The sequence below is a fragment of the Ceratosolen solmsi genome, unplaced genomic scaffold (genome assembly GCF_000503995.2).
Source record: "Ceratosolen solmsi marchali unplaced genomic scaffold, CerSol_1.0 scaffold14, whole genome shotgun sequence".
In the NCBI taxonomy this organism is placed as follows: domain Eukaryota; kingdom Metazoa; phylum Arthropoda; class Insecta; order Hymenoptera; family Agaonidae; genus Ceratosolen; species Ceratosolen solmsi.
Window position 1 is genome coordinate 5,909,621 of NW_011948420.1, and position 12,792 is coordinate 5,922,412.

The following is a 12,792-nucleotide window of genomic DNA, read 5'->3' on the forward strand; positions in this document are numbered from 1 at the left end:
TAGGGAAAATACATAAAAGATAGCGGCTTATATTCGAGAATTATTTAAAATATTTATAAATAATTATTCATTATAACGAATTCAGTGTTGGGAAATTCAAAGTACAAATATTTATAATAAATTTAAGAAAAAGTATGAAAAAATATATTACATATATTTATATATTAATAAAATTTGTTTTTATATAAGTTTTGTTATCTTTTATGTATTTGAAAATGTTTGTGAAAATGGCTAATCGTTATTATAATATAAATATAAAAGAATATTGCAAAATATTAGGACTGACTATCCCAATTATTTACAAGATAGGCACAATTTCTAAGACAAATATTGAAGCAATTGTTGATATGACATTAATTCATATCAACGGTTTGATAATTAAAATATTACAACTTTGTACATACTTCAATTTTTAAATGAGCATATTAGATAACTGAACTTTAATGAGATATTGTTACTTAGACTAATATAAGGGAGGAAGACAAATGAAATGTACAATTTGTACATTATGTATAGGTGTCTACGTTTTATTTGAACAAATTTTTAATGTGATATCGCTGATAAATTGAAATGTTTTTTAAGAACTAAGTTATAACGTGTTGTAATAAAACATAATATACAAACAAGCGTTGATAATTTTATTTACATTTATCACTTAACTCTGTTTTAAATTAAATCTAAATACAATCTATTTTCATTACGAAATTGTAATATTGTTTATTTTATTCAAATTATTATAGCCATATATACCTGTAGTTTATTATTAGAAATAATTGACACGATTTTACTAGATAAAGAACTTGGAAATTTTGTTATGTGACAAATATTCTTTTTATCTAAGATATCAATGCTTACATATTTCCTTCAATATATTCTAATATTACAGTTCAATTTCAAAATTGTATACATGTTCTAAACAGGGTAGTGCCTAACTTAGACGTTATTTAATTCTGCAAAATTATAATTATATATTATAAACTACTTTTTTAATTGTATGCCTAATAAAAGAAAAAGATATTTTAATTATATAAAAAATCAATAAATTACACCATACAAAATTGGATTTTAAAAATAAATAATTTCCAATTAAGATTTGAATCTAACTCTGTAAATGAACTAATCGAAATAACTTAATTTTGAACTATATTACCAAATTTCCAATTTTTTCTATAAATCTATCCAAAAAATAAATACAAAAATATTAATATAATTGATTTTTATTATTATTATTATTATTATTTTTTTTTTTAACAATTTCGAAAATCTATAACATTCTTTATATATTTTTAATTGTGAAAATTCTATTTCATTTTACTTGAATTAATAACGTTTTAAACAAATTTATAGAGGCAAATATAATACATCCCTGTAATCAATCATATTTACTTTTATATTCTAATAAAACTGAAATTTGTATAATTTATATTAATAATTAATACATTTTTTATGACATTGTGATAAATATAATTACAATTACTTTTTACTAAAGAATATAAATAAAAGAACAAAAAATACATAATATAATTAACGAATAATAACAGTATAACACTTATTATTTTATTAAAATATTTATTCTATTTTTTATTTATTATTTAAAATTTATAAAATTTTATCTTGAAAATTCACATAATAATTAAGATTATTAACCATATTATAAACAATATATAGTAAACTTAGTATAAATCGGTATTAGCGTATTAAATAACTATTAAATTAAATAAGTAAATAATACTATTTTCACAGTATATATTCTCAATTAAAATCATTAAAAATTTTTACATATTTTTATTTTTGTTTGAATATATATGGGTTAAAACATTTTAAATGAAGTTGTATAGATGAGAATATTTCTATTAATATATATGAAGAATTATATAAATTATATTTATAAATCTAAGGATTACCAAACGTATAATTTTGCCTATCTATAAAAACATAATAATGGATGTCCTCACAAATAATAAATCAAAGCAGAAATTTTCTATACACCCAATACTCGATATCAATATGCATTATCACTTACTTTTATGTAATTGTACCATTTTTCTCATTGTATGAAAATTCTGAAAAATAATTATCTAAAATATTAAGTTATATTTATAAATATTAAACATAGGAATAGTGCGTTAATGTCTATTCCATCATATATTTAATAAAATAATAAACAAAGGAACATACAATTATATTTATTCAATCGATTCACTTTTGAATTAAATAACTCTTATTGTGAAATTTTGAAATGGTACTTTCTTTTTATTTTAACAATTGAATAACACGATTTCTTTTTGAGATTGAAATATTTTTTATTGAAAATAGAAGAAAATTATGTTTGAATAAAATGCTCCAGTAATTGAGATAATAGCCGATAAAAGGTTTATTCGTGGATTAGAAATTAATATATAAACAATAAGTGATATGCCCATTATAGTGTGCATTTCTCAACATTTCCATTACTGGAATAAATATGCTTATTATTATAAATTTATTCGGCAACATTATTAAATAAAAAATCTCTAATAGTATATTATAGCGCTATAACATTATTTTATAATATAAAACAAAAAATGGCAATGTTTTTTATTTAAAAATAAAATATTTCATTTATATGAACATATACAATTGTATATATTTTGTGATATTTAAAATAGACTTAAAATCATATATCCTTCTTCAATATTTATGATTTAGACTGGATAAATATTGCATGAATCAAAATAATATAATTAATATTGTCTTATAACCAAATTTTTTATTTACTATTTCACTATTTTAATTTTAAATGTTAATAATGCAACTATTGCATTTCTGATAATAAAAATATATTATTTGTAAAAACGAATTATTGTGTATGCATTTAAATTCATTTAATTATAATTTTATTTACATTTTTCTCATATCACAAAATGGCTAAACTATTTAATGATATAATTTAAATAATTTCTCTTTCACATTATATTTGTATATATGAAGGGTAAATATATATAGGTTAGTTTGACTAATTTTTGATACTACACAACTATTATAATCAGGACTAAGTATTATTAACAAACTATTTCAACCAATTAAATAGTGAAAGCATTGTATGTATTATTGAAGTATATTAATATTTTCTTAAGTAAAGTATATATTTTTAGTACATATATGTATATATATTTTTTTTTTTTTGAGATCATTCAACAAAAATTATTGTAAAAACATACAAAATTTTTTTAGTAGATAATTTTTCTGTATTATGCTACACTATTTTCATTTAAGTATTTAGTTTTTATAACTTTAAACACTAGAAAAATCTCATTTTATGAAATATTAATTTTTTTAGCCATTTCTCACCGATATAATACATTTGGATAAGTTAAATATTAAAATTCGTTCTTACAAACTTATAATAAAAAAATATTTCTATCATTTGTGTATGTGTAATACGTAATTATTTTTTTAATTATTTTTCCATAGAAAGAATTTTGCAGATTTAGGAAAAATTAAATATGTTTTATAATATTATAGAACATATGGAACAATTATATTATCGATTCCTATGAATTCAAAAATGCACATAAGATTTCATTTGGCAAACTGTAAATGAGAGTTCTTGTGTGTGGTTTAATAAATTTTGTAAATTAAAAATATTAAAAAGCGAAGGATAGCTAGCTATGAATTATTTTTTAAGCGACGTTAATTAAATGTTTAGCGATGTTGCTCTCAATTTCATCAATGTTTTAATAAATTACTTGCAAACCACAATTTCAAACTCACCTCTACTTAACATGACATTGTGCACGCGAGTATGTATATTTTATTATTAGAACGAGCGAATGTAATGGGTAGACAATAGAATGGGAGGAGCGAAAGAGAAAATCGAGTCACTTGCACAACTGCTCCGGCATTTTGCTCCATTGACGATTCTTTCCACTTCTTTTGTAAGATCTAACTTTATTGTATAGTGTCGATCATAGTCTAGCATTCTAATCACAAATACCAAAAAGAAGCACAATTTATCTTTCTGACCCTTTTATACTTTTCTCACATTCAATACTTATTAAATGTTTGATTACTAATTACTGAAAACACCTTCTTCAAAAGACCTGAATACTATTTAAAAATCTTATTTAAAAATTAGTAAGGCTATCCTGTGCCAAATTAAAGTTAAATATGTCAAGTGATTGTTGATATGATGATTCTTGATATTCTACAAATAATCAATCTGTAAAACAATATAATGAAAATTGTTCACAATTTTACATAATTTTAAAAGAAAAAAATCCAAATAAATGGCAACTATTATTTAAAATTACAATATTTTAAATTAAATAAATAGATTTTAAATAAATTTAATTAGATTTTTATTAAAAAATAAAAATAAAATTGTATGCATATTTATATAGATAAATTACAATTATTTGTTTGTAAATAAAACTCATTGTTTACTTTAAAAAAAAAATCACTTTTAAAAATAAAACTAGTCAATTTAATTCAAGCAAAACAATCATTTCATAAAAAAATAAATAAATAGGTTTACATACTTATAAAGAACCTTATCAAGTAAAAAATTAAAAAAAATTCAATATATTCGTCATAACTATCATCAAATAATTTATTGTATAGTTTCTATTAATGGAAATTTTGAATGATTTTTTTACTTCTGTTCTTATGTACATATAGGACTGCTAATGACTACAACTAAGTATGTGGTCAGTTTGCTTTTTCCAGTCCCATATATACAAATGTCAATGTCATTACTCTGATGAATACCTATTTCATTTTTATGAATTATGTTATGACGATTCTGTTTTATTTTTGTTGAATGCTATAACGTTACAGGTGCCAAAGAGTAAAATCTTGGAACCTGTTTTGAAAAGTATTTTTAACGCAAGTTTCTAGAACTACAAAAAAATATATATAAATATATAACTACATATATATATATATATATATATATATATGTAGTTATAGCATGTTATACATTACACATATTTGTTTCCTTGTCAACATATAAGGGAAATTGTAGAAACATGAATTCACTTTGATAGAAATCCAGATTACATTGATCCTTCATTCATCCTTTGAAAACAACATAGTTTTATTCAACCATTCAGCACACATAAGATGATTCAGATATATTCATTTATTAAAAGAAATAAAATTATCAGCATAAATACACTTATAGGAATGTTAACATTTCAATAATTTAATAATATTAATAGCAACATTTCAGATAAAAAAGATAACGAAATAATAACGCGATATATATATATATAAATATTTCGTTTCAATAGTAAATACAGTTCTTTTTATATTTTTTAATTTTTGCTGAAGAATTTCCTTTCTTTTAATAAATTACTTTTATCGTCACTATTCTACATACTAATCGTTAAAAAAAATCTAATGAGCAAAATAAAAACAAACAATATTGTTTTAATAAGTTACTCAAAGACTTTTTTTAATTAAAGTATTTTTAATAGTTATCTTATAAAAAGCTTACAAAGTATTTTACTTGCTTTTTATTGTAAAACATGTTCAGATGTAATCTTGATTCTTATCTGGTACATGACTACATGATTCTTAATTGAACATTTCTTATCCCTCATTTGTAATAACTATAATAAAATTTTCGTCACTTGCTTAATGCACAGAAAATTTATAAAGTCCAACAATATCAATGTAGTAATAATCATTTAAATAAATTCTATAGATATATGTATGATTTTTGCAAGGTATTTTTAATTGTTTGTCATGATTAAAATTATTAATTCAGTATGGAAAAATATTGAATAATAGTTCGGTCTTAATTTTCCTTACAAATTCTTTTAGCTTTACCAACTACCAAATTCAAATTCTTTTTATTTCTTCAAATAAAAAATTTTCGTTTTTTTTTTTTTTAAATAATAATAAAATAATAAAATGTCTATCATAGTTGCAATTGATAGCAATATCTTTGAATTTCTTTCGTCATTATTAATCATTCATGAAACATTGAATGTTCACAGCTAAAAATTATCTCGTTCCTTATCTGTGAAATTAAATCTAAATATACACAATCATACATCGATTAATTTGATTTGAAAAAAAAATATAATACAAAAAACAAAAGTAAAATTTTGCCTTTCAGTAAATATGCTTACGAAACGCATATACTGACTGATATCGCAATAATGATAAATTTATTAAGACTGTCGCAATAAAAGATTTAGTTATTAAAGTGTGGTCATTACATTTATCGCTTTTTAGTCAACAATCAATTTATATAAATTGCAAATTCCATGATGAAGGATACATTATACGTATTTAGTAAAATCTATATTACTTTTGTATTTGTACATTTGATGAGATTTAAAATAAAATCAGCCACTAATTGAATTGAAGAAAATCATACATGATACCTATACTATCCGCTCTGTTAGGACATTCTTGTCGAAAAACATTTTCGATAAACTTTTGCCTGTAAGAAGAAAAACGATATTTTATGTGATGATGAAAATATCGCAAAGTACTTTTTAAAGTGTATAAATCTTTTCAAAATATAGAATATATAATAAACTGCTCCTTAAAATGAATTAAATAGGAATTTGAATTTATATAACAATTTTGATAAGCTAATCATAATCAATTAATCATTTACTGTTTTTAGATATTAAGTCATTTTTACTACATAATAATTATTCTAAAAAAATATCATTTTCGAATAAATCTTATATTAGCTCAATTGTATAAATTAAATTATTATTTTTAAGTATACTTGTCTAAAGTCAAATGATTTTAGTTCCTGTACATAATAAATAATTTTAATACTACGAAAAATTTTTTCGAGTAGGAACGAAAGATTTTCATAAAAACTTTACTAAGATATAATTTTTTTTTTTTATATTTACTAATTCATTACTTTTTATTAAAATCTAAAGCTGCTAATTCTCCATATTTATTGTAAAAAATTTTAAAATCCAGATAAACATAAATTACTTCATTAATATTCTATACCTAATAATGAAGAATAAATGTCGACACTAGTTTTTTTATTATTATTGTATTATTAAAAACTTACTTTGCAGGAAGACCACCCCCAGGAGGCAAATTAGGTATGCTATGTTGCATCAAAATATGGAGAAGTGACATAAACTCAAAGTCCTTTTTATCTTCCTCTTGTGAAACTATATCTATTTTTAGAATATTTTACAGAAATATAAACAAATCAATGTATGAAATAAATTAAATATTATAGAATTAATATTAATTGGATTCATTAATATTTTATAATTTGTTGTTTTATAAAAATAAATAGAATATATTTATAATATAAAGTTCTTTGAAAATTTTCTAACAAATTTACACTAAAGACTTATATATTTTATGAATAATAATAACATAATTATAAAAGTTCTAATATGTTACTAATAACATTGATATTATGTTCGACTAAATTACTGTTGTAATAATTAATGTTAAAATTAATATTTAAAATTTAATGGATATACAAGAATGAATTTTTTATACTTAAAATGTTTTGATAAGAATTATTTTATTAAAATTCTCTGGAAAATTTTCATTTCAAATTATTATTTTATACTATTCATAAAATTGTATAGTAACAATTTTACTTTAATTTCCATAAATGTTTTTAACTACAATTTTGATATGTAATATAAAAAGGTAGTACTTTAGTAGTTGCCTGTATTTTTTGTTAAAAGAATTCATTTTATTCTCACTTATGTAATTAATATAGTGAAATGGAATTACTACGATACAATCGGTTTCATTAATAATTTATTAAATAAAAATTAATTTTTCTCTCATCAATGAAATAGAATGAATCAGCTATGTACTTACTAAATAAATTGTTATTATTTAACTTTCCATTATTCGTAAAAATATTAATATACAATAGAAATAACAATAAATAATTTATTAAAATTAATGATCTATGCATTTGCTTTTCATCTTTCATATATTTACGTTTAATTATAAATGTTTGTTTACGAAATTTTTAAGAAAAATCATTGATATATTTATCAATTACTACATATGAAAATAACTAACCTTTAATCGTCCTCTCAATAAACAAATCTAGTTCTGCTTCCTTCTTTTTAGCCTCAGGACTTGGTTTTGGAGCGCCAGGAAACGTAATCAATACTATACTCATATTATCTCTACTTCCCTGTAAATAATTTTAACTTTTAAATTTATAAATAAATGTTTTCGTTAATAAAACTTAAATCATCGAGCAAATTCTTTTAATGCAACTACTGTATTAAGAAAAAAGGATTTCATAATATGCCATGTAATATTTTCTGAAAATTTTATATTTAAAAATTTAAAGTTTTCCTAAATTTATTGATTGACGAATCTATGTTTACATTTGAATGAGAAGAGAAAAATATTCTTGCTATTTAATTATTATACATGTAATATTTAATCAATTAGAATTATTGTGTGCAAGTTGTTTATTTACCTTATATAAACAAGTATCTATAACTTGATTACTGACTGCTTCCAAATCGTCAGTGATAAGTAGCCTAGAGTGAATAAAATTACACAAGGCTTCATTGGTCATAACGTCCCAAATTCCATCGCATGCCAATACCAAAAACTCGTCCTGCTCGTTGTCTCTTTCACGTACGAAAATTTCCGGTTCAGGAGATACTAATTGCTCGCAAGGTCCACGGCCTTCGACCTTCTTGTATTCGTAGTCTCCTAGTGCTCGTGAAACGGCAAGTAAACCATTTACTCGTTGAATGACGACGCAACCACCGGCTTTCTGAATTCTTTCTTTTTCAGCCGGTAAACCTGGCTTATGGTCGCGCGTTGAGAAAACTGGATTACCCGATCGACAGAGAACCGCTCGTGAATCACCACAATTGGCAATATATATATTTTTTGGTGATATAAATGCGCATACCTGTTAAAATTATGATACGGGTCATAATTTGAACATAATGTGAATTATAACCTACATACATGCCTTACAAAAAAGCGAAAACTTTTTTAAAAAATTTTGTATTTCGCAAATATTTAATTCACAAAATTTTAATTGAATTAGATGTTAATTGTAATTAAAATTTATAAATTTTATTTTGTAATAGTATTCTTACAAAAATATGTACCTGTACTTTTTATTAGGGATTTAATCTTTACTATTTTTATTACTATTATCAAGTATTATTTTTTTAAATAACTTAGGATTTCTCTTACTAATCCAATAACATATTAATCCATGCAAAAAATTAATTATTATTCGTTACTTTTTTATTATAATCAACTTGGTTTTAATTTTATAAAGAATCCTTCTAAAAGTTAAACTATATAATTATATTAGTCATTTTAAATGAATTAAAGCGTTACGTAACAATCCCTCAAAAATTTTCAATGTTTCTACAAGCATATTTTAGAAAGTAATATTTCTTTTTTTCATAAATTAATCATATGAAATTTAAAGTTTATTCTTATAATTACAAATTTAATAAACTATGTGAAATTAATAAAAATTATTTATAATATATAGTCTCCATTAGTATTTTCAGTAATTGTTTTTTTTTTTCAAATAAAATTTTTTCTAGTTAGTTTAGTTTAGTTCGTTTGCTAAAATATAATCTATTTAAATATTAGGATATAAAATAAAATAATAAATTGTCCTTAAAAACATCTTATAAATAGAAAGTTTACTTACCACTGTAGAACCAGATTTATCAGTACCATTACACATTTGTGGGAGATCTCGCATTTTATGATCCAAGCTCAAGAATCCTGAATGTATTCCTTTTATCACATCTTCAGCTTTGAATTCTTCTGTTTGCATTATACACTCTAATAAATGTTCTGCACTATGGGCTGATACTGAAGCACCAGCATGACCATCGAACACTGCAAAGTAACTCCAGTCAGCAAGGCCTCCATCAAGACCAGTTAACGCCCTATGAGCATCTTCCATTTCCATTCGCCAACCTTGCATACAGGCGACTGCATAATGCAATCCATTACCTTCACCATGCTCATTGTATTTATCTGTCTTAGGTGTATCCAAAAATGCCCCCATTATTATAATAAAATATTTACTGAATTGGATTACTATTTTTGTCTCTGTATTATTTTACTAGCATTTTCCATCGAACCAAAGAAGGTACAACTGACATGATTCTAGCTAGAAAAAAAAAAAATATTATTTTTAACTATTATCTATTGTATATCGATATATAATTATAATTCATAAAAACATTTTAAAGGATTTAGTTTTTATTATTATTCAACATTAGTTTTTAATTTAACCTATTATCTATGATTTGTATTATAATTTGGGTAAACGTACACATTAAATAAGTTTGGTTAATTATTTAAAACACGATTAAACAATATTATACAAAATTATATAAATACTTTTAAGTACAGTATTTATAATCACATTATATTATCGTAAGTTGAAAAGAGATTAATCTAACAAAGTTGGTCCAAAAAATCTTTAAAATTTTGTATTCTTCTCTAAAGTGCAACGCCAATTTAACATACAAATTATCTGCTATTTTCAATTGATAAAACAAAATATTTGCAACTACTTACACATAATTGAAAGTGTTTTAAAATATGTATCGTAAAATAATTTTCGTAGTTTTAAAGTTTGATTGAAATATATCACCTACCCATTTTACAAGTTAACCATACTATAGAATCTAAAATATTAGAAAATTAATGAAAGTAAATAAATAATAAAATTTAATATGTTACGTTATAAACATATTAAATTATATTACGAGAGTATTCAATAATTGTAATATAAAATAAATCTATTATTAGCATTGGCTATCTATTGGCATGTAATTGAAATTGTGTACTTGGAATAACAGTCTATGGAATAGACAATAAATTGTCATTATTTATTTTAAGTAAATATTCATCAAAATGGCCCCAATGATCACATATTATAAATAATTACTTAAGGAAGAAAAAAAAAGAATAATAATAATAATAATAATAATAATAATAATAATACCCTTAATATATATCATTAAAACAGTAACTTTATATTTGCCGTTAATGCTTAATCAAATAATTTTTGTCCACACATGTATTGCAGCATAAGAAGAGTAAGTACCTAGCATATAAATATGCCGAAATAATAATAAATCACCCTATCTTACTTAGAATGTAGATTTTTGTTTTCTTTTACATTATATAGAACAGTTAACATACATATTTTTAATTTTCGATTTGAGAAAACTTTTTTTTACCATTTAAGTAGATAATGTGGTGATTACCAGCATTTACAGATTGCGTGTGCACGCAGATAAAACATTTGTCATGGAATATAACTAACGTTAGCGTTTTTTACAATTTAAGTTTTTTTTTCTAATGTCGAATATACGGTATAACGCATATCAAACTGCAGAAAGATACTGAAATAGCGTTGGCACTGCTGGGCGCTGGCACATAAGACAAAACATACCACAACGAAGCCTCTTAGAGCAGTGCGTTCTGCATTTCGTATTTTCTACTTCCCCTTAATTCACATTCGCCCTCTTAAGCTTCCTTTGCTCTTTTCTGTACGTGCGATGTCCTTCGCTCACAGAACTGATCGATCAAACTCGACTTAATTAAGCTGAATAAAACAATACCCACTCGTGTCTGGTTTCCACGATTCTGAATTTACTTTTAATGACAGAGAAAACGAGAGGATTGAATGAAATAGTCAGAGAGTGCAAATAATTGAAGAGATTGGTTGTGCGCGCGAAAACTTATTAACTATAAGTTGTTTGATGACGACATAGATGTCAATTTTATGCGCATCATGATAATGTGAAAAAAAAAAATAAATAATAATAATAATAATCTCGCAAAATTAGGTTAGGACAAGTCAAGAAAGCAGAAAAATTTAATACGACCCTAAAAACACATTTGCCCGTGTAAGCTTGCGATAATTGAGATATTCCCATTAAAGTAGGTAATTTTTCGCATTACCCTAAAGTAGCCCCGCTCTAATTTAATAATATATGAAAATGTTCCGTTTTATCGCACTTACTTGAATATATACACTGATATTAAGTATTCTTCTGTTAAGTTGAACTCGGAAGTTAGAATATATTGGGCTTGAGAACCAGCTCGCACAACGGCCAATAAGAGTGTGAGACACCACGCATAACAGTCTTACGCACTTGAACCAAGGGCTGCCAGCGTCTGTTTATCACACGACCGTTGTGCACTCGTCTCGTGTTTCTTGAATTAATCAACGCGCGCGTTCACATACATACTCAGCTTACTTTCTCTTTCGCTCGCTTACATCGAACATCCCGCGCTAAGTCTCTATTATTATTATTTATTTATTTTTTTCCAATTAAACCGCGTTACGTACATAACAATTATTTGATAAGGGTCCTTGCTGCGAATGCATATTATTTACCATGTATTTATACATTATACGATACCTTTTTTGAAATTCGATCGGTTTATCTCTGCTTTAACTTCACCACGACACTGTAAATCAAATATAACACTTGTCGAGACAGAGTGCTTGTAAGACGGTGGAACAGAAGGGTGAAGAGAGAGAGAGAGAGAGAGAGAGAGAGAGAGAGAGAGAGAGAGAGAGAGAAATAGAGATAGAGAAAGAGCGAAAAGCGCTCCGCTCTTTGTAGATTAAAAGTTCAGAAAAAATGCCGCTGTGATATTAAGGGGTTGGGTTGGGTTAAATCGGTAGCATCCACCGGGATATGAAAGTGCCAATAAAAACCGTTGAGTAGAAAAGCGCGGCAATGCCGACATGAATAATGTAACGATGACTGGATCCGGGACTGATTTCAGATTCTAAGTCAGATGGAGTGA

General features: G+C 24.1%; 1 protein-coding gene across 4 annotated transcripts; it reads right to left on the bottom strand.

The window, feature by feature from the left end:
• Positions 1-5,881: 5,881 nt before the first annotated feature.
• On the bottom strand, positions 5,882-12,523 carry LOC105360983 (protein phosphatase 1B). 4 transcript variants are annotated; one of them, XM_011498044.1, is made up of 6 exons: positions 12,399-12,523; positions 9,656-10,126; positions 8,441-8,887; positions 8,029-8,146; positions 7,037-7,148; positions 5,882-6,436 (listed from the first exon to the last, which is right to left on the bottom strand). In XM_011498044.1, the coding sequence occupies exons 2-6, from the start codon at positions 10,019-10,021 to the stop codon at positions 6,346-6,348; spliced, it is 1,134 nt and encodes a 377-aa protein (XP_011496346.1). In that variant the 5' UTR covers positions 10,022-10,126; positions 12,399-12,523; the 3' UTR covers positions 5,882-6,345. The 4 variants fall into 4 exon arrangements, with proteins under 4 accessions (XP_011496346.1, XP_011496349.1, XP_011496348.1 ...); XM_011498047.1 differs by lacking the exon at positions 12,399-12,523 and adding an exon at positions 12,234-12,253; XM_011498046.1 differs by lacking the exon at positions 12,399-12,523 and adding an exon at positions 11,996-12,187 and having other exon boundaries at positions 9,656-10,122.
• Between the last annotated feature and the right edge of the window lie 269 nt (positions 12,524-12,792).

What these genes read in the sequence shown, in the direction of transcription:
- LOC105360983 (XM_011498044.1), bottom strand. Translation starts at nt 10,021, where the DNA reads ATGGGGGCATTTTTGGATACACCTAAGACAGATAAATACAATGAGCAT. An exon ending in ATAAATCTGGTTCTACAGTG is followed by an intron (nt 8,888 to 9,655) that starts GTAAGTAAACTT and finishes TAATTTTAACAG; the next exon opens with GTATGCGCATTTATATCACC. An exon ending in TATTGAGAGGACGATTAAAG is followed by an intron (nt 7,149 to 8,028) that starts GTTAGTTATTTT and finishes TTCTAAAAATAG; the next exon opens with ATATAGTTTCACAAGAGGAA.